At 46.6% G+C, this 20,975-nt stretch overlaps 1 protein-coding gene across 3 annotated transcripts; it reads left to right on the top strand.

The window, feature by feature from the left end:
• The first annotated feature begins 640 nt into the window (after positions 1–640).
• Positions 641–19,069, top strand: PIDD1 (p53-induced death domain protein 1). Of its 3 annotated transcripts, none has more exons than XM_065686844.1 (16): positions 641–879; positions 2,449–2,820; positions 4,501–4,914; positions 5,628–5,831; positions 6,699–6,753; positions 6,950–7,151; positions 7,798–7,926; positions 8,228–8,407; positions 9,002–9,149; positions 10,163–10,298; positions 10,538–10,688; positions 12,238–12,361; positions 13,489–13,607; positions 14,044–14,151; positions 15,294–15,499; positions 16,245–19,069. In XM_065686844.1, exons 2-16 carry the CDS (start codon positions 2,547–2,549, stop codon positions 16,480–16,482), a joined length of 2,688 nt encoding a protein of 895 aa, XP_065542916.1. In that variant the 5' UTR covers positions 641–879; positions 2,449–2,546; the 3' UTR covers positions 16,483–19,069. The 3 variants fall into 3 exon arrangements, with proteins under 3 accessions (XP_065542916.1, XP_065542918.1, XP_065542919.1); XM_065686846.1 differs by having other exon boundaries at positions 655–718; XM_065686847.1 differs by lacking the exons at positions 641–879; positions 2,449–2,820 and adding an exon at positions 3,551–3,637.
• Positions 19,070–20,975: the final 1,906 nt, after the last annotated feature.

Below are 20,975 nucleotides of genomic sequence, written 5' to 3'. Positions count from 1 at the left end.
TACAGCCCCTGCTCCTGCTATCCTGGCTCTTACCCAAGGTGGTAACAAATAAAAGTGGGAAGTGCACATAAAGCAAGAAGAAAAAAAAAATGGGAAATAATCACAGACAGTCATGGATGTAACTCAGGAACCACTTGGATTGTTTCTTCCTTACAAGAAGGAAACATTTGATAACTACAACACAGTTAAGAGAAACACAAGTACAACAGACACCTCCAATCATAGTTGACAACAAACAATGCTCTGTTCGAAGGGAGAACTTCTGAAGCAAAAAGCTCAGAACTTCCAAGGACAATGACAGCAGTCTATAGGAAGAGATGCTAGACCTGACCTGCACAACATATTGCCTTTGGCCAACTCTGGCTTATCAGAAACATCTTTGTTAAGTGCAGGAAAACTGGAGCACATCACCAGGAGCTGCATGTAGCCCCTGTTCCTGCAGGCTGAGCTCATGCCTGAGCCTGGGGGGACTGCACCGGGACCAGCTGGGGTACCGAGGCCATGGCGGGTTGGACACATCTCATTCTGTGACATTCTGTGACAGCGGGACGCCAGTGCCTGGCTCCCCAGAGCAGCCTGCCGCTTGTCCCGCTGCATCCGGCACCTCCTCCGGCTCGTCCCGCCCCGGCAGCGCGGATCAACGGCAAACTTTGCAGGAAGTGCCTGGGCTGAGCCGGGCCGAGCCAAACCGAGCACGGCCGGGCTGCCGGGACCCAGGGTTTGTGTGCCAGGGACCGGGTGCGGAGGGGTGAGACGAGCGCGGCCGCGCTCCGCGGGGCACAGGCGTGTGCCTGGCGGCTCGGCTGTAGCTCCTGCCGGCGATCCCCGGGGCTGAGCCGCGGCTCAGGGGCCCGGCGGGGTGCGGGGTAACGGGGGCAGGTGAGGACAGTCGGGGTGAGTGCGTGTTGGAGCGTGTGCACATGTGTGTGTGTGTGTGTGTATGTATGTGCACAAGGGTGCCTGCCAGTGTCCCGTACGCATGCCTAAGGCTGCATTGGTGGACTCTGAGCCTCTCCAGCCTGGCCAGTTGAGCAGACCAGAAGTGTCTGGTTCCTTCGTCATCAATAGCTTTACAAAGCTACAGCAGATGGTCTGTTTGCTTACCCATATCTGTAAGAGCACTGTGTATGTGTTGCGTACAGCCTTTTTGTAAGACATACTTAGCTTTTTACTAAAGCAGTTTCCATTTACCTGTGCTTCCTGTCCTTATGTGTCCATAAGGTTTCTGCTCTTTCAGGGAATCGGGTGAGATGCCTACCCCCAGACAGTGCCTTGGGAACATCAGTGCTGCCATGTCCCACCGGTTCCCAGTAGAAAGCCCTGCTCCTCAGGGTTTTGCAGGGACATTAGCTTGCTTCTGCTGGCCTTGGATGGTAAAGCCATTAGAAGTTTTTGTAGTTCTGTATCACTCACTCAAAAGAAACTTCTATTTGCATATTTGATCCGAAGTTCTTTAACAAGAACTCCTGATATTCACACCATTAGCTAGTTTAATTGCCAAGCTCAGGAGGAGCTGCAAAAGATGGAGGTGTGAAGAGCAGTGGACTTGGAAGTTTGTGAGTACTGGTATAAAAACAAGTGTGGTGCCTCTGCTTATCTTTCCATTATAGTGTACTGTGATGGCAGTGGCTGATTTTGAAAGTCCAAGGTGAATGAAAGCTTCTTTACACTAAGAAGGCAGAGGAATAATTAATTTATTCAAACTCCATACTTCTGCTCCTTCAGGTTCAAATCCTTCTTAGCATGCACTATGTATTATCTACTCCCCTTTCTCTTTATACGTGGAGGGTGCTGTGAGAAGAGGAAACAAAGACTAGTTGGTAACTAGCCTGCCATGGTGTTGTGCCCCGTTTGCTGTATTAGAGTATCCCTGTGGAGGCAAATCTGCAAGAGCCCCAGTCCCACTGGCAGTCCAGTGCTCCTGTGCCACTGACGTGCCTTTTCTAACCACCTCCTTGGCCCTGCCACATTTGCTCTGCTGCCCTTTGCCCGTTTTCATCTATGCTCACTTTTATCCCATTGGCACCCAGTTTCACAACCGGGTTCGATGAGGACCCGTCGGCCTGTGAGCAGCCTCTGGGCTCTCTTGGCTCAGCTTTCCCTGTCCCTGTTTCCCCCCTACACTTGTAAAGACTCCCACTGATGCACTTTGAAATCTGCATGAGGCATGGGCATTTACATTTATTATCTTTTAAGGTTAATAGTGCTATTTATTTTGATGGTGGGTAATTGCTCCATTCTCTGCTGAGATACTGGGTGGGGGAACTCACAGGTTTTCCCTTGGAGGAGAAACCTCTGTGGCATCTGCCACCCTGCATTTCTGTGCCCACAAAGCTTTCAATAATGTGTGTGTAATCCTTCTTCTCCTCTTGCTGTAATTATCAGCTGCTTTCAGCTGCCCTGGATTGGGGCAGGAGCCCTTCATTGTGCACTTATGTTCTCTTTCAGAACCATCTTTCCTCCTCCTCCTTGTCCTGGCTGCATTGTGGTGCTGCTGGTTCCTGCCTGCCTGGCAAGTCAGAGCATGTCTGGACCCTGTGAACTAGATGCAGAAGATGGCAGAGCTGCTGGGGCTCAGAGACAAGTGCAGGAAGGGGGCTTTGGGAGCTCCTGCACTCACTGCTTGCTGCCTTGCAGACAACAGGCTGAACCTGGATGTGTATCTTGACGGCTGCCACAGGTTCCTCCAGCTGTTTGAGGGTCGACAGGGAGAGGTGCTCCAGGTGGAGTTCCTCCGGCTCAGCAGCAATGATTGCCTCCTTGGCACCACACTAGACATCCTTCCTCATCTGAAGCACCTGAAATCCCTGGTGATCAAAGGTAAATTCCATCCAACTTTTCTGGGCTCAGCTTTTTCTTATTTTAAACCTCCTCTGCACATCTACAGGACAAACTGCCCTTGGAATTGTTTTGTTCAAGTGCCCCTTACTACAGCTTTGGGTCTTAGCCTTGCTCAGATTTGCGTGCAGATTTCAACAAGATATAGCTTCTAGACTCTTATTTCCTTCCTTTGTTTCTACAGCTGCCTAGGGAGCTGGTTTTGGAGTTTGGCTGGGTTGATGCTGCAACATTTTCTTAAGTCATCCTCTAGAAGAAAAGCATTTTTTGCACAGTTATGCAAGGAGAGGGGCATTGAAAGGTGTTGGATATTTTGTTAAATGTTCAGCCTCTCTTTAAATTTTGGGAGTATAACGAGCTGTCTTTGCTGCATTTCCATCTGAATCAGTCCTAGCTTAATCTTTGCTTAGTCTCAGTGGGTGTAGGTTTAACAGAGTTCAAGACAGACCAAAAGAGGCTGCGCAACATTTTATCAAAAGTATGACTCAGGGTGTGCACATAATTTGGCGAGGTGTAATAACTGTAATAACTATAAATATTAGATCATTCTTTGACTTTCTCATCTTTTTATTATAGAAGGATCTCAATACAAGTGATATAATTTCTGTACCAGACTGAATCATTTGCTCTTTAAGAGGTGGAATTTTAAAAAGAAAAACATGAAAATGATAGAAAAGTGGGGAATTTGTGGCCAGATTTTAGGGTTCTATCTGAAAACTGAAAAGATCGAGGCTTGTTTCTGTATCTGCCACAGATTTTTCACGTTGATGATTTCATTTGTCTTTCCCCTTTTAGGAAGGTGAGGGTAACAGCAATACCTTTTATCGGGCTTGTTTTGTGACATGTGCACACACCCTGAGCATCCTGAAGGGCAACAAAATAGTTTGCCAAGATTTCCTTATGTACAAAGTGCAATGTGCCTGTTAGTTTCATTGTTCTCAATTTTTACTGTGATGCAGCATAGAAAATGTTTGGTGCCCTCTGCTGTATGTGTATACAAATAGACAGCAATGGAGGGGGCGCGATGAAGTGGAATGTTTTGAAAATTTTCCTTTTGTTCGCCTGACTTACTTTCCATGGGTGCAGCCCTTCTCCTGCCTGAGTGTCACAGCCTGGCGTGGGAACTTGTGTCCTTTCCTCTCGGCCCTGTCTGGCCTATGCAGTACTGAATTACCTGGGGGTTTTCCCCACATTTTCACTGCTTTCCTCATGTCTCCAGTCCTGCAAGGATAGATCTCAGTCCTCAGGGCTGTTTGTCACTCAACAATATGGGTGAGGGATGGAGGGCACTGATGCTGGTGGGGAAGGTGAGTAGGAAGCTTGGAGGAATATGAGCCGCCCTGCTGAGGGGTGGTAGAAAGAGCCAGGCCACTCCACGCATCTGAGCTTCGACTCCAGATGTGTTTAGCAGAGCTCTACTTGTTGACTGTGGCATCTCTTGATTTCATAACAGGTCTTCAACATTATAACCCTTTCACTGATCAGAAAACAGAGGCAAGGAGCAGAAACCCCATTTCTGTATGAGTACTTTGTAATCAGTGCTGCTCATTTGGATCAGTAGCTCTGCATCTTCTGTGTCTCTGTGCTAAGAAGTCTCACGTGAGGCTATTGAGGTATCCCTGTAGCATATTGACCTCTTCCTCCACTTCCCTCCACACCCAGGTGGCCATGCCAGGGATGAGTTTGGTTCGTGCCAGCATGGCTCTCTGACAAGCTTACCACCAGACATGAGGAACCTGAGGTGTCTCACCCACCTAGATCTCACTTTCAACAGCCTGTCTACCCTGCCTAGCTGCATCCTTCATCTCTCCAGCCTTCGTGTGCTCCTGGTGAGCCACAACAGACTTGTGGCACTCCCTGAGGACTTTGGCTCTCTGAGCAAGCTGACTTTCTTCTCTGCTATGAAAAATCAGCTGAAGGACTTACCTCGGAGCATTGGGGACCTAGCAGTGCTGCAGGACCTGGATCTCTCTGAAAATGCTTTGGAATTCATCCCTGAAGAAGTGGGGAATCTGCATAACTGCACAGAGCTGGATCTCTCTGGGAATCGCTTATCAAGCATCCCAGACTCCTTAGGTATGTATTTTCTAGGGGAAAAGAAGGACATGGGCTTGCCAAGCTTTTGGTACAGCCTAAGACCCCTGAGGCCCTTGGTCTCTGTCCCCAGAGCTGTTAGCCCAAAACATCTATTACATTAGAGCCAAATGCGAGGGATATCCAGAAGCAGTATGCTTGGTTCAGTCAGTCCCTTTGAGCATTAAGTCCCTCTGGACCATGCTTTCTGCTTCTGTGGATCAGCAAGACTGGTAAGATTTCAATACAGTTTACAGTAACTGAGGATCTGGCCAGGCTGGTTTTGGGTAGCACACAAGTCTGGAAACAGAAGAGCTGGGGTTTGTGGGATGCAAATTTGGGCTTGAAATCATGCTGTCTGGTGTGGACCAGTCCACGGAACCAGGCTCTGGTTTCTGCAGCCCAGCTTCCTGGCTCTTGGGTCCTGTATTACTCCGTGCCTGGGGTTGTCATTGGTGCTATTATGGAAGCATCTCACGTCAATACTTGTAGCTGGGTACTGAAAAGCAGAGGATGGAGGAGGCTACCTTGCCTCTTAGCTAATTCCCTGCACCCCTTTATTTTGTGAGCTAAAGAGATGTTTGGGCTCGTGTGCTTGGTTTTTATTGTGTGTCTGCGTACATGTGGTGAGGAGAATAGGGGTGGAGGGTGTTAGAACTTACGTGCAATGCAATTAGCAACGTGGATGAGGGGTCACTTCTTGTTCTAACCTGCAGCCAATTTGAAGTGTCTGCGGCGGCTGCACCTCCACAGCAATCTCCTGGTGACTGTCCCTGCCTCGCTTGCCAGCCTGCCCAACTTGTCCAGACTTGATCTGCAGAATAATTGCCTCCGTGCTGTCCCCCCTGAGATCCAGACCTCGCCATTCGTACGCCTCCGAGGCAATCCCTTAGGAGAAACTGAGGCATCCCCACAGGCTGGTAATTGCAAGGCTTCTGCTGCTCTTAGGTCTGACCAGCTGCCCCTCAGTCATCCCTGCATGGTGTAGATGGGTTTGGATTAGAGAACACAAGCAGGGGGGAATCAGATCAGTATTTATTTGTCTGGAATAATAATTAGGTTGTGAGGATACAGACAGTACTAGTTCTCTTTTTACAAGCCCAAGCTTAGTCTGAAGGGCTCAGTGGTCCCTGGAATTAGTCTTGCTCGGAAAGGTTTTACAGTGGAAGTGAAAATGGGATTCACAGGAGGCGGATCAGGAGAGACCCCTAAAGGCATCCAGCCTTTTTAGAAAAGGCAAGCGCCAGTTCTTGGACTTGCTGCATGGCCCTAAGGTGGTGGTGGCTCATGCTAGAAGCACAGAGAGCAATAAGAGGTCATCCTGCTGTGCAGTTACCTCCTGATTTTCTGTGGTTCCCAGGCTGCAGAGGAGCAGCTCCTTGTCCAAGATGCAGGTAATGAATGAGCAGGAATCTGAGCAGGATTTCCTAATGGTGCTCATATTCACAAGAGCAAGCACAGATTCCCAGGGGTGGCCCCAGGCAATCAAACATGGCCCTGAGAGCTGCAGGGGTGGTGGATTGAAATATTTTCTAATTCCCCCAGCTTCTGGGTTCTGAGTTTTCCTGGGGGAGAGTCAGCATTTCCAGTGTGTCTTGGGACCCTTAGGCCTCTTCATATCTTGCTGCTTGATCTGAAGCCCACTGCAGTGTGAACAGGGTTCCTTTAATTACTTCTGTCAGGTTAGAGTTAAGCCAGAGCTGAAATACAAGTTAAACCTTTCTTGTCTACTCTGATCTAAGTAACATCTGTGTACTCCCTCTACCCAAACCTTCTTCTTGCCACAGATGAATCCAGTTCTGGAAGACTACGAAGACTCGTCCTTGCATCAGGAGAGGACAGGTAAGACTCTGCTGTCAAGAACTTACGTAATAGTCATGTAACAAGGTCCCAGACATGATTGGTGCATGGTGGGTATTGCATGTACATATAGGAGCTTATGGCCTCAGTAAGCCAGTCAAATGAAAGGTTTGAGGTTCTTGTGTTGATTTTTGGAGGGCTGAAGTCATTGCATACATTCATGCATTTTTTCTGGAAGCTTTACTGTCACCTCTGAAGGCTGCAAAGTGATCCTGGCCTGTGGCATCCATTTCTCCTTTCCACCGGGGGCTGCCTCTGACCCTCTGCAGATCTACTTCCGAACTCTCGCACCGGACCCTCAGTGTGTAAAGTTGCGACACCATGATGTCCTGCTGAGTAGAGTCCTGGAGCTGCAGCCTCATGGGGTCAAATTCCAGCAGGTGAGGATGCATCCAGGCCTCCTCCTGATCAATTTGCCTCTGCAGTAGCTTGGCAGAGTCTTCTGAGAGAGTCTTTTGGGACTTTTGAGAGCGCTGTCCCCATCACTACTGCTTTTAAGTAGCTGCAGGACTGCCTTTCAAAGAAGCCCCACTGCAAAAACTCAGAAATGACACAGCCAGCTTCTCTGGCACTGTGCTGGTCTGACTCCTTTGCCTTCCCCACCTTTCCTGCTTCAGCCCTTGGTGCAAGATGAATGCTGTTCCAGCATTTGGTCTTAGGCTGCAAGGAGAATAGTTCACATCCTTCTCTAAAAGTCTGATTGTGTGGTTTTCATTCAAGCTGGTGAGCACTTATACCACCAGCCCCATCATGGCTGACGGCAACTCACTGCAAAAGTTGCTTTGCCCTTACTGTCCACAAGCTACACAACTTTTCCTGCCATCATACTACATAGTGGGCCTGATCTCTCATGTCACCTCCCTGGCAGCTTCAGGTCAGAGCAAGTTCCTATCTCCTTCTTCACTCCCTGCATTCAGGCCATACTTTGTCCTCCACCTTTTCATCTGCACAGGAAGCCACAGAGCAGAGCTAGGCTTGGTTTTATCCTTTTCTCCTGGTGTCTCACAGGAATGCTTTTTTTTCCAGGAGGTGCAGATTTCAATGCCATATGCCTCCCCTCAAACCCTTCAGCAGCGTGAGGTGGTAGTGCGGACCTTCAGTGGGCAGAGCTGGAGTGATTTGAGAACAAGAGTGGAGCAGAAGAGAAAATCAAAGGTAAGCAATTTGGAACAACCAGTGACACACATGCTTCTGTTCCCCTCTTTGTTTCGCCCAGCCACGAGTGAGCCCATTTGAAACATCTCATGAGCTGTGTTTTGACCAGCTGCTATAAAATGTGGATTTTAGCTCCAGGATTCCTCTCATGGAGGTATGTCTCCTGAAGACGATGATTTGCACTCCATCATGCATCATCCCTGTTCTAGTGCTTTCATCTGCTCAGCTGCTACTGGCACTTATTTTCTTACCTTTATTGTATTATATGTCTATATGTTTTCTTCCCTGTCCTCTGTTACAGAAGCATGTGGCTCACTGCAGTGTCCTTCACTTCTCCTGGTTCCTCGTTGTGTCTCGACTTGTGCAAAATGAATGCAAAGTGCCAACAGAGGGGACATTGCTCTTTTCCAGTGTGGATCCAAACATTAAAGTGACCTTTCCTCCTGGAGTCACTGAACAAACTCGCACTGTCAAGATGCAGGTATGCATGCTTTAAACAACAGACTTCGGTAAGCTCTAGTGCAGGTGTTGTCCTATGCGAAGTAGCAGGCTGAAGGTGAGATGTCTGCCCTAGGGTAGTTTGTGTCTGACATGGCCTGACCCATCTCAGATCACCTTCTGCTTTAGCTTTCCTGCCTGCAAAATGGGCTGTGCTCCAAGCTGCCCTTGTGGGAAAGGGATCTTTGGCAGATAAGCATGTAGCTGCTGTGAAGGAAACACAAGGATATATTGCCTCTTGTTCCCTTGCAAAACATACTGTGAGTGGAAGAACAGCTTAATGAATGAGACTGGGGTGGGGGCTTATTCATGTGGGTCTAATTCTAAAGCTACCCACTAACGCAAACATCCATAGAATTGCTAGATAGTGCTAAATGCTACTGTAATTCCTTGATCTGTCCCAGCTTGCCTGGATGACACCAGAGCAGACTTCAGCCAGAGTTCACTGCATTTCCATTTCTCACTGCGCCCTGAGCCAAGAGCAGCATTTGCAATCTGGGTAATGGGGGACTGGGTAAGTGATGTGGGAATTTGGGTGCCAGCCTGCTCAGCTCAGCATGCTGTCTTCCACATCCAGGTGCTGCCAGTGTCTGCAGGAGAGCTAGAGGAAATCACAGCCGATACAGGGTGCAGAGCCAGCCCCCTGCTCTGCCTCTCCCAGGACTCCCTGGTGGACTTTCTCAGGCCAGTAAGAATTCAGCTGCCCCTCCCACCCGGGGTCACAGGTCAGTTTATTCCCAAAATTGGCAAAGAGAAGTGTCGCATGTGGAAAACCATGAGTGGCAAGCTGGGAATTTTGTTTGCCTCTCCTGTTAATAATGCTTGCCTCTTTTCCTGTGGGAGCAGCAAGGTGTGCCTGCTGAGTGAGTGGTGGTGCAGGGTGGTGGCAGCTGAAGGTAGTGCAGATCCAGCAGATCAGCACTGGGCTTCACAGACCAGCAGCACAGGCTGGGAGAATGGATTGGCATATGGATTGCTCTGCTGAACTGCATGTGTATTTAGACTGCTGGGTGTGATATGATACGCTGAAGAGGCATTCCTGCCAACAGAGGAGATGCTTTGTTAAAGGGCTTTGATTCATGGTTGGGAATAGCTTGAAGCAGGTGATGAAGGTGTTGCCTTCAGGGGTCTGCCTTCTCTCTTACTTTCTTGCTCATGAATTAGTTGCCAAGCCTCTGCTATTGAAAGTGTATTTCCCTCTCTGAATACTGCTATAAACAGCAAACAGCCACAATCCCTTGCCAGGGATTCCTCTGTTTGCGTGCTGAATACCCTGTGTCTCCTAAATCCTATTTTATTTGACCTTTCCTGGCTCTCCTGTGAAGATGTAAAATCTTTCTGGGTGCAGATTGGCTTTGATTGTAACACTACCTAGTATTTATGTCTGAAGCGCATCAGCAATGAAAAGTCTGTCAAATGAATGTTTAGAAAGAGAGAACTTAGTAGCCCTAGATATTGGTGATGCAAATTATCTAATGAATCTGTTGGTGGAAATCAGCACACTGTCAGTTCAAGTCTGCATATTCTGCCAGAATATCCTGGAAGCGCTGGAGTAACCTTATCCTTTTATTGCTGCCCTTCTTTGACCAAAGTTCAGTCCTGGATGCTGAAGAGAAGGCCACGAGCCTTAATTTGGTGCTTTTACGAAGTGAGTCACCCAAAAGTGTGGCTGGGTTTGTAAAGCCATGAATAAAGGCTTCTGCTGCCTCTAGCATCTCTCAATTGTCGTTGTCTTTAGGCATAAATTTGGATCAGTCAAGGCTGCATCTTCTTCATGGTGACCTGGAGGGCCAAACCTGGGATGACATTACCAGTCAGGTGGTGCTGGAATTTACCCATCTTTATGCAGTGTTTGAAGTCACCCACTTCTCCTGGTAAGTGTAGGATTAGTCCCGAGGAAAAGATGGGATTTTCATCAGTCTTGCTTTTCCCATACCCTGACTTCCAATTCATAGTTCATGTTATTTACCCTACCTGTTCCCTTTTCCCTTTGCAAGTCAGGCCTAGCTTAGCTCTTTGTCTCTACCTGTCATTCTTTACAGTCTCGTGGGTGTGACACTGGATTATCTTCCTAGGCAGGATCCCTCCTTTTTCTTAATTCCTTCTCTGCCAGGTATTGGCTGTGGTACACCACCAAGACCTACATTGGAGGCATTGCCAAGAAAGTCTATGAGCGTCTGCGTATGTACCAGGTGAACTTCATTGCTCTGCAGAGGAAGAAGGACCCCGAGCAAGTCCTGCTACAGTGTGTCCCCAAGCACAAGGTCTGGTCTAGGATGCATTGCCTTGCTCCTGAGCTTCTTGGGCCTTCCTTTGTAGGATGTAAGGGCAGCAGTGGGTCCTGTTCACTGCCCCAGGGTCATGGCTGGGGTATGCTGTCACCACACTGTGTTGGTAGTGTGATACCGGGTCACTGGGATCTGGGAGAAGAAGGAAAGTTTGTTCAACATAGTCGTGCATGGCACGCAGTGATTTCCTCCCATGCAGACCCTGAGGACCGGGCTGCTAAAATCAGCTGAGCCACAGTAAATGGCCATGTGTGTGCTGTTAGCATCCAGTGAACATGAGGCAAAACAAGTTGGCTTAAACTTCAGCCAAAGACACTAAAGTTAACATATCACTTGTCTGACATGGACTAGTAGTGTGGGTGGAAGCACTGCTTTGGTTTCAGCTGGAGTGGTTAGAAATGGTACTCTTCCCAGTGTTCCTTGCTGTTTACAGTTCAAGCAGAGGAACAGAACATACAAGCCCTCCTTAATCTGCTTCAGTGTGACACCAGGTTAGTTTAATACTATTATTTTGAGCTAATCTGGCTGATTTTGTATGAAGGAAGATGGGAAGGAAATGGGAAGTGCTCATGCATTCTCTTTTGCCACCCGTGCCCTAGCAGTATCTGCCCTCAGTGGTGTTGCTTCAGATGTTAGCAAAGTAAATGTTCGTGTGTGTGTACAGCTTAGCAAGCAGTGCAGCTCAGTGAGGTGAGGGTTATTTTATCAGACTGATGGAACTTGGCTGTGTACCCAACTCTGCATAATCCTCTGGTCTGGTTACTTCTTTTCTTTTTTTTGTTCTCCTATATTGAAATTACCTGTGGGCAAAGACACCTGTAAGGATTCTTTTTATGTTGTGTTCTGGGCTAAACTTGTTTCCAGAGAAGGCAGCAATGGCACTCACAATGAGATCGGGGTTTCAGGGTGTCTGTATTCCTGCCAGGGATGGTCATGGGGTGAGAAAGAAGATTTATTGATACAAATAGCAAGAAGAAAAGACACCTTGGCTCTAGGCTGACCCTTGCACTGCCTCTGAGACCCCAGGTCTGCCAGTGTGATTACAGGTTGCAAAGCCAAAATTATTTTTCTGGTGTTCTCAGCTCTGTGTGCTATTGTAGCATGTCCTTTTTGTGGAGAAAATGTCTTTAATGGCATACTGTGAGGGGGATAAGGTAGCAAGTAAATCCCTCCCTGTCTTTGAAGGTTACTGTCGTGTTGAAAAGAAAGAGACATTGCTGAAAATGCTTTTTGAATGGCAGCTTTGGTATGGCCTAACGTTGTTTGTCCACATAGTTTTTTCTGCTTTTTGCTTGAGAAGAGAAATATGGAAGTCACAAATCTCAGAACACCACTTCCTTGTCTGTGTAGTGAATATATCTGGGATAGGAGGGGGTGGGTGTTTGTTCATTTGTTCACATCCTTTCCATGTAAAATAGACCTCCCCTGTTGAAGGTGAGGGGAACATCATGGACATAGAGACATTGGTCAGCGAACAGACATGCTTCAGATCAAACACAGGGTCCTGTGTTGTCATCCTTGTCAGGTTGACCCAGTGCTGAAGAAGCTGCAGGATCGCTACCGAGGACCCGAGCCATCCGACATGGTGGAGATGTTTGAGGGAGAGCAGTTTTTCGCAGCTTTTGAAGGAGGCATCAGCATCGATATGGGTATGGTACTAGTGGGCTCCTTTCTGCTTCTGCCTTTTGTGTGTGCTTCTGCTGGGGTCTGTACTCCTTTCTCCCATAGCATTCCTCTCTGTCTCCAGCTTGCCCACAGCTCACAGCAGCCAGCCCATGGACATTGAACTTGTCATATTTTCTGGTCAGCCAGGTTTTGTGTCTACTTTTCTCTATGAAAGTGCCATTTGCAGGCTTTCATTTCCTCTCATGTAGCCTGTAGAGGGCAATAGCCAAGTGTGTGTATTTTATGACAGATTCACTTCTGCAGCCAGATTTGCCCTTTTCCTGGCATCTTGCACACCACAATGGAGGGCACATAGTGATCCAATTAAATGTCGCCCATTTCTGAGAGAACCCTTTAGTATTTCTGAAATAATCCAGAGTAAAGAATTCCCTGTAATGGAGCCGCTAGAAGAGAGGGGAAGAGGGAGCAGGACCAAAACTCAGGGTGATGTTTTATGCCCCAGTGTGTCTAGACCTGTTACAGCTGCAAACTGAACCATTTTCTGCAAAAACTGAATATATAGCTAAGTTTCACTGCAGTAAACTAAGCACAACTCTTTAAAGAATAATAAAATGCACTGGTCTTTCAGTTCATGAGGCCATGAGGCCAGAGTCTGTCCATCTGCCCTGATTTAGTCTGGTCTCTGAAGTTATTTCTATCACATACACGAATGTTGTACCTGATTATATTTTTTCCCTTTAGCTCTATTCTTATTTCTGCACCCACTGCAGAAATGGTGAAGACAGACCTATTTCTGTGCATTACAGGATGCTATTGCTGCCGTTTCTACCCTCCAAAGGACAGAATGGACCCAGGATGGGAGGGAAATCGGATGGACTTGACTCCATCTGAATGTCTTGCTTGGCCTCGCTTTCCATGCTTTAACTCGATCTCCACCTTGTGGCCATTCTCCTTTTTCACCTTTCTGGTGTTTTCTGCTTTCTGGTGTTACCCAGCGAGGAAGAGGGTCAGAGTTTACAATTCTTTCAGGGATGAGTAGAAGAAGCAGATAGTAGTATGGAGGCTGCTAGTGGATGACGGGCTGTTGGTCAGGCTTGAGAAGCTGCACATTTTTCTGCACAACTTCAGTGTTTGCTGCTTCTCTGCACAGATCGTCCTGACTGCGTGGATGGACGTCTCTCATTTACTTTTTACTCCCACTTAAAGAACATGAAGGAAATCTATGTTACTTCCCCTGTGGACAGGAAGGACCAAGCTGTAAAAGGACAGGTGAGCAACCAGTTACATTGACTTTGTTTCCTCCTTCATCGTCATCATCGTCATCATCATTGCTTTTACAATGCTCCTCATAGTAATCTCTGAGTGCCAGGAATGACTCTTTTCCTCTCCTCTTTCCCTTGTCTTTGCATGTCACCAACTAAACCCTGAATAAGCAAGAATAGTAGTCTTGAAGGATCACTCATCACTTAACTCTCTGACTTACTTTCCTGCCATTAACTCTTGGGGTGTTGGCAGTAAGTCCAGCCTTTATTGCAGAAACTTGGTGCTCCTCCCAGTTGCGCTTAACTGGGAGGCCATATCTGTGGACTGAGGATAGGTGAGAAATGCTGAATTCATTCTTTCCCAGACAGAAAAGACATGGTGCAAACAGGCTTGGCCACTGTGCTTGAATCTGAGCCTAACTGCATGCTTTCTGTTTGCAAAGGTCTCTTTCTACCGAGGGGCAGTTCCTGAGAGCATCCCTGAAGAGGCCAGCAGGAGGAGGAGAGGACCAGACTCCCTCTGGCTCGTTACTCTGCCCATCAAACTGCCTGTGAGTTGCTTTGTCTCCTATAGAAACAATAATCTAAACGGGGTAAGAGCATAGCCTTTCTGCTCAGCTGATTTTGTCTTCTACCATGAGAACAGATGCAATGAATGACTGTGAGAAATGGCTGCCAAACCATGTTATGGTGATTTCCCAGTCTCCATGAGCTCTTCTGAAAAGAGAAACATGAATAGTTGGGAGTGGTCTCCACTTCTCCTGCTCATCTTGCCTGTCAGCCACAGGCTTGCTGGGTAGGTGGTCAGAGAGGGTGGATCCTTTGAATGAATGAGGGATGTAGAACAGGAGGAAGCTCGCTGTAATTAAGGGAAGTGTCTGTCTTGTTTCTAAACTTCCTAGTTACACAGCTCATGCAACAGGAAAAGAAAGGTCTGGAGTGAAGTAGGTAGAATGGATATGAATATAGGTGTTGAGTGTAAGTATTTTGGTATGAGCCACCGGGCTTTAAAGGCTAGGCTGTATGTTACAGTGTGAAATACAACTTTTGCTTATGGAATTTAATTGATTTTTGAGAAGCTTAAAACAATAAATACCTTTGTAGGCTGAATGCTTCCCTTCAGATCATGTGCCATGATCTCACATCTCTTTCTGACAGATGCAACCTCAACTACAAATTAGAATCATAGAATCATAGAATAGTTAGGGTTGGAAACGACCTCAAGATCATCTAGTTCCAACCCCCCTGCCATGGGCAGGGACACCTCACACTAAACCATCCCACACAAGGCTTCATCCAACCTGGCCTTGAACACCACCAGGGATGGAGCACTCACAACCTCCCTGGGCAACCGATTCCAGTGTCTCACCACCCTAACAGGAAAGAATTAGACTAAGTCTTTCTTACCACTTAGACATGCTTTGGGGAGATGGTTCATTGAAAAATGCTCTGCAAAGACAAGAAAGGAAATTTCCAGTGTGAGCTATGACCATGAACACTATGATCTGACGTTTTTCAGAGGCAGTAAGCATTGCTGGTCATTGCCAGTGTGAGTGCTCCTTGCTTCTTACAGCCTGACTCTTCAGCCCCAAATCTTCCTTCCTCCCTAGTAGGAGTCTGAATGGCCAGACACTGTCCTCTACAGAAACAATTTGTTTAAGCATATTCTCTCTCCCTCTTCTCCATGACACAGCGATTGAAGCCCCGCTGGGGTGAGAACCCTGGTGCCCTGAATGGGTTCTCCTTCCCTCCCTTGAACCTGGGCAATGCTGAGACTGGCTACCTGACACAGGCCAACCTGCTGAGCATTGCCAGGCGCATGGGAGCTGACTGGCAGACCATCGGCATGAACCTGGGCTTGACCTATCAGCAGATTGAGCGCATAAGATACAATCACAGGTAAGATAGGACACAGAGACGAACAGTGATGCATTCTATCTATCTATCTATCTATCTATCTATCTATCTATCTATCTAATAGTATAAATTAGTGCTTGGTTGGTTCAAAGTTTTTCCACTGGAATTGTGTCACTGGATAAGATGGGTTGACTAATGGTTCTTCTCAAAATATTACCTTTTTATTTTTTTTTAATGGAAAACTGTTTGTTTTATCTTGCCATTATAAAACAAAGCTGCATGTTTGAAAAACAAAATTGGGAAATAACAAACTTGATGAGTTTTGTAGTTCAGATGAGTCACATTCCTATTTTGTTCTGTGATCTGGATTCCTGGCCAGACTCCATCTCTGACAATGGGCAGTGGTCTATGGCATTAACTGTGAATATCATCTTTATTCAAAAAGATCTTGCAGTACATCATGGGACATGCGGTCTGAACAAAAAGCCAGAGGAGTAGGAGAGTATTAGACTTGTTATGACCAAAGTACTGTTCCTGTGGGGAATTTACATTCAAAAGCAGAATGCTTTAATTTGATATTTCCATTAGGAAAATATTTTATAGAGAGATTTTAGTGCCGTAACTGCAACTCCTGTATAGGTGGGGAAGAAGCAGACCCACTGAGTGCTTTGTATGTCTGGATGGCTTCTTTGGGCCTCCAGTCATGGGTTAGGTCTCAGGTAAGGCCTCCTTGTGTTGCTAGTCAGGAGAGTGTGTTGGTTACTTCTGTGTTTCTCTGTTTCTTCAGAGAGGACCTTGAAAAGCAGATCCTGGACATGCTTTTCTCATGGGCTCAGCAAAACTCAGAGGATCCTGACTGTGTGAGCAAGCTGATTACAGCCATGAAAGAGAGTGGCCGCCAGGACATCGCTGATGAGGTTGAAACCATCATTGAGCTGGGCCGTCAGAAATACAGGGAGTCCATCCGCCGGGTGGGCTTGGAGCAGGACAGCAGCACTGAGGACTCTGCAATAGCTATGGTGTAGCACCAAGCACAAGGAACAGGGTTTCATATGAGGTCCCTCTGCGTAGCTGGAGAGACAATGTCTTGAGGCTCTTTCCACCTCAAGGGTCAGTGTCTTCCTGGGGAGCTGGACATGGATTTACTTGTGAACAGACTACTGAACTTTCTTGAGTCTATACTCACATGCCACTTTGGCCAGTCCCAGGCAGTTTACAGTGCATTTATGAGACTTCAATTCCATTTCTTGACCCTAAGCTTTAGATCTCAGAAACATGGAGAAATTCAGAGACTGAAGTGTCTGTCAGCTGAGTAGTGGCTAAAGTAGCCATTAATGAATGAATACTCATGTTATGTATATCTATGTGTAACTTATTCCTGAAACTCTGTTCTGCTGGAAGCACTGCATGGGAGCACTGGGGTCTGTTTGTGCTCCAGTGTTTGGTGGGAAACTGGAGGTGCAGTCGTGATGTGAGTTGTGGTGCAGTGGAGACTGTTCAGCTGTTTCTGTTAATGACATGTTTTGCTCACATGAAAATGTGAACTGTATTCATCATGAACATGTTTTCTGTTTTCTGCCAAATCTCTTCCAGTTCCCTCAAGCCCAAACCAAGCCCAAAGTATTAGTGGGGAAAAGAGAAGAAACAAAGTTCTAGCAGAATCGCTCTTGGGTTTTTGTCTTTTTCCAAAAGCTATTTTGGAGCAAATAAAACTTCTCAGTGTCTCTAGGCTGCTGCCCCTGCCAGGCTTTTTAGATGAGACCTACACGCTGCTGGTCTGTGAGAGAGTTCCAGCTTTATTCTACAAATAAATAAAAATCCATCCCTCTGCTGTTCTGAGACAGACTCTAATTAAGGTGAAAGGAAAATTTCCCTTGCAGCTTCAAAGGGATATTCCTCACATCCTCCCAGTGAACTACGCCAGTGTAGTAGTGAAGGTTGGTGGAAAGCATGACTTAAATGTGCATTTCAGAAACTGGTCTGGCCAGCTGGGAATAGGCACTGTTGTGGGGTTGGCTTTAACAGTGTGGAGCTAATCACCCAGTTCTGCAGTCTGAACAATCTGTATAAGGCTGGAAGTGTTTATTGCTTTTTAACTGCTCAGTCACTGACTACTAACGTGCCTGTCTCTTCCTGTTCCCCATATCATAATGGTCCTCAGCTAATGACTAATGGGGAATTTCATGCAAGCTTTTTGAAAGACTACTGTAATCTAAGTAACTTCAGCTCTTTCAAGGCAGGTTTGGATGCAGCATAGCTCTCTAAGCAATGTTTAAAGGGCTGTTGTCAGTCTGAAAAACAAGTCTGCATAAAAATACCAGGTTGCAACACCCAGAGCTGCAGGTCTGAGAAGTCCTGGTGTTTTCTTCCCCTATGAAGAGTCATTGGTGAATTCCCTGATGCTATGTTTCAGACCTGCCATCAGGACTGTTGAGAGACATAAAATCGTTCTGCTTTTGGGGTTAGGGCTTTCTTTGGTTGTTTGTTTTAATTTGGTTTTGGGTTTGTTTGGAGTTTTTTAGGCCATTCTAACATCTTAGCCCATGGAGTGTTTACTGTCCAGTTTGGAGCACTGGACAAAGACTTGCAGACTTGAGTTGTCATCTCAGGTGTATGGACTCCCTCAGATCTGATTTCTTTGGCCATGCTGCCCTTCAAGTCTCATGTTGGGTTCAAGTCAGCAGGTCTCTTTTGTATGTATGTTTTCTCTGGTAGTCTGTGTTATGTGTTCTTCTCTAATTTTGATGTATACAAATAGGTATTTGTTCTTTCCTCCAGTTTTGGAGAGATACATTTGGGCATGTTGCTCTCACTGGGAATAAAACGAGCACTTAACTTTCACAGCGTGGTCTGCTAACCCATAAATGCCTTGAGGTGTCAGACAAACCTGCTGACAGAAAGACATGGGTGAGCTTGGCTGTGCTGCACAGAAATGGGAGAAGAGCTCTGAGGTACTGCTGCCTTCAAAAAGCAGGACAGACTGCAGCTGAGTTAATGGTATCCTTGTAGCTAGGCCTTGCTGCAGTGGGTATAAGACCCCTCTTCCAGGTAATAGATCGGGCTGGGAGAGAGGGAGGTTAGTGCTAGGTGTTTAGGTTGCTTTGAGTATGGGCTGCAACCACGCCAAGTGACAGGGGATACCAAACCCTGGGTAGTATCATCAGTAGTCAGGTTTTGGGCCAGTAACTTAAGGAAAGGTAAGTAACTATCCCAGACAAGTATTGTTATCTCCGGTCTTTCACTGCTGAGTGGCAGCCCTTGGGCTGGGCCACCTCGCTGGCATCTGGATTTCTTCTTGCAGTGACACTGAAGCAAGCACGCAGCTGAGGTTACAGAGGTGCTAGAGGGAAATCAGAGCAACTGCACAACTGCTCTTTCCTTCAGCTGACTTGGCAGCAAATATTTGAGCTGGATGAAAGTCAAAGGAAAGCATGTTATTTTCAGATGTTATCTTTGTCAATAATCTCTTTGAGGCACAGTAACTTGTTCATAAGCCTGTAGTTGCTATGGCCAAGAAATACTGATTACAGTTGCAGTAGATGGTGGAAGCAACAAACCGCCCCTCCCCTTGATGTGTCATATATTCTTTGGAATAAAAAGATTGATCTCCTTCCTGGCTTCTTTCATGAATTCATCACATACCAGCCAGCTATCTGGCTTTTAGTGGTGTCTTTTAAGCACCTTGCAGTGTCCTACCTGACGATCTGGCAGATTTTGTGGTTTTTACTGTGCATGATCCTGATGCATCCGAATTTTCCCCAAATACATTTTAAACAGGAAAAGCCTCCTTACAAAGAAAAATAAAAATAAAAGGAGAAATTGTTTGGGAGTGGGAACATTTTTCCCTCCTCCTTTTTTGACTGTAACATCTGTACCGCTCTAACTCTCATAGTTAAACCCTTTCCCACTTCATAAACTTGCAGATCTCCAGCAGAATGACCAGGTGGCCCTGGGAGGTGAATGGTGTGTTTCCCCCACACCACTCTCCACTTCCAGGTTCTGCTAACCACGACAGTCCTCTAGCTGCCCGGAGACAGATTCAGGTAAGGCTCTTCCAGCCCCTGCACAGACTAATAAAAGAAATTGCTGAGAAATTAAAGGCCAGGCAAAGCTCAAATCAGTGTGTTAATTCTATAGAACAAAAAGAGGAAGGCAAAGCCTGACAGTGTCCTGCAGGAGGTTAATCTGTTTACATGATCCCAGCAGTAAAACATGTACAATTCCCACTAAGCCACCTGAAGGAAATACGAAGGTGGGAGGGAACCCGCAGGGGCTGTGTTCAGTTTGTCTGCTTGCTGTGGCCAGACAACAATCCTGTAAAATTCAGCACATCCATAGGATTGCTCTGATAAAGAGAAGGAGATACCTGTGGTGTAATGAGGGCTGGATGGTTCAGCTATGAACCTACTGAGCTTGAGACAAACCTGAGGGAGCATTATGAGATAACCTGCCAATTTATAAGATTTCCTGCTGTTTGGAACCCTACAGTGTCCATACTTGACAGTATCATGCTGCTGTTGCTATTGAAAAGAAAATCTGATGGTCCTTAAATTCATTACTTTCCCCCAAAAGGAGGATCACAGCATATTTTGAGCCTTTAAAGGCAAGAATTGCTTTCACTGGGAAAGGTGTGGGGCTGGTTTTCAGCCACTGGTGCATCAGAGCCCTAGCCCAGGGCTGTCTTGAAGTGAACCCACCATGCTTATCAGTTTGATGTTGTTAAAATGAAGAAAATGGCCTTTGCTACAATTAAGCATGTGTCTATTTCCTGAGCTTCGCAGAAATAAACTGTATGTCCTTAAAGCATGATTCTGCTGTAAACTGGTGTGGTTTCAAAATTCACAGGGAAAGTTTGATGCTCATTTCACTGCTCCGCTACCTTGAAGGAACTTGGTGACTGGGTAATGCAGAAACCAGGTTGGCACCATGATGATGGAAAATTTAGCCTCTACTCTTCCTGCCTCACTGTAGGTCTGTAGCTTGAACTCGCGCAGAAGGCTGCTTTAAGAGGCTGGGACTAAGATCCTTTTGCTTGGTTTGCTCATTGAACACCAGTGCAGTTCTTGTCTTTTCCAGGTAGGAAATAGTGGAACTGGAAAATGTGCAAGGGGCAGGAAGGATGCCAAGACACATGTACCATGGAGTATTTGGAACTTTTACAGCACAGCGTTACATCTCCCGGGAAAGGATGAAGACTGTGAACAGACTGCCGTCCACTGTTTCTCAACTAGGTGGCACCGAATGAAATACTCCAACATCACCTGCAAATAAGAGAGAGGAGATACATTTTTCCCCCACTGTGCATATTTGTAATGCTGACTCATTGCTGTGACATGTTTGAGAGCAAAATATAAATGTTGTGTTCAGAAAGTAATTGGTTAAATTGGTGGGGAAAAGATCCTCTAAAAAGCAAATCAATACGGAAAGCTGAATGCATTCCTACATGGAGAGAGCAAGAGAGTGGGGCTGCCTTTCTCAGGCAGGAGATAAATAAGACAGCAGCAACAGCGTATGTGGA

The sequence above is a fragment of the Lathamus discolor genome, chromosome 6, assembly GCF_037157495.1.
Source record: "Lathamus discolor isolate bLatDis1 chromosome 6, bLatDis1.hap1, whole genome shotgun sequence".
NCBI lineage: Eukaryota > Metazoa > Chordata > Aves > Psittaciformes > Psittacidae > Lathamus > Lathamus discolor.
The sequence above is the reverse complement of the archived record's forward strand: the minus strand, read 5'-3'. Positions and strand labels throughout refer to the sequence as shown.

Coding starts and splice junctions, on each gene's coding strand:
- PIDD1 (XM_065686844.1), top strand. CDS start 2,547: ATGCAGAAGATGGCAGAGCTGCTGGGGCTCAGAGACAAGTGCAGGAAG. Junction 5,832..6,698: donor TGAGGCATCCCCACAGGCTG/GTAATTGCAAGG, acceptor TTCTTGCCACAG/ATGAATCCAGTTCTGGAAGA. Junction 8,408..9,001: donor CTCGCACTGTCAAGATGCAG/GTATGCATGCTT, acceptor TTCCACATCCAG/GTGCTGCCAGTGTCTGCAGG.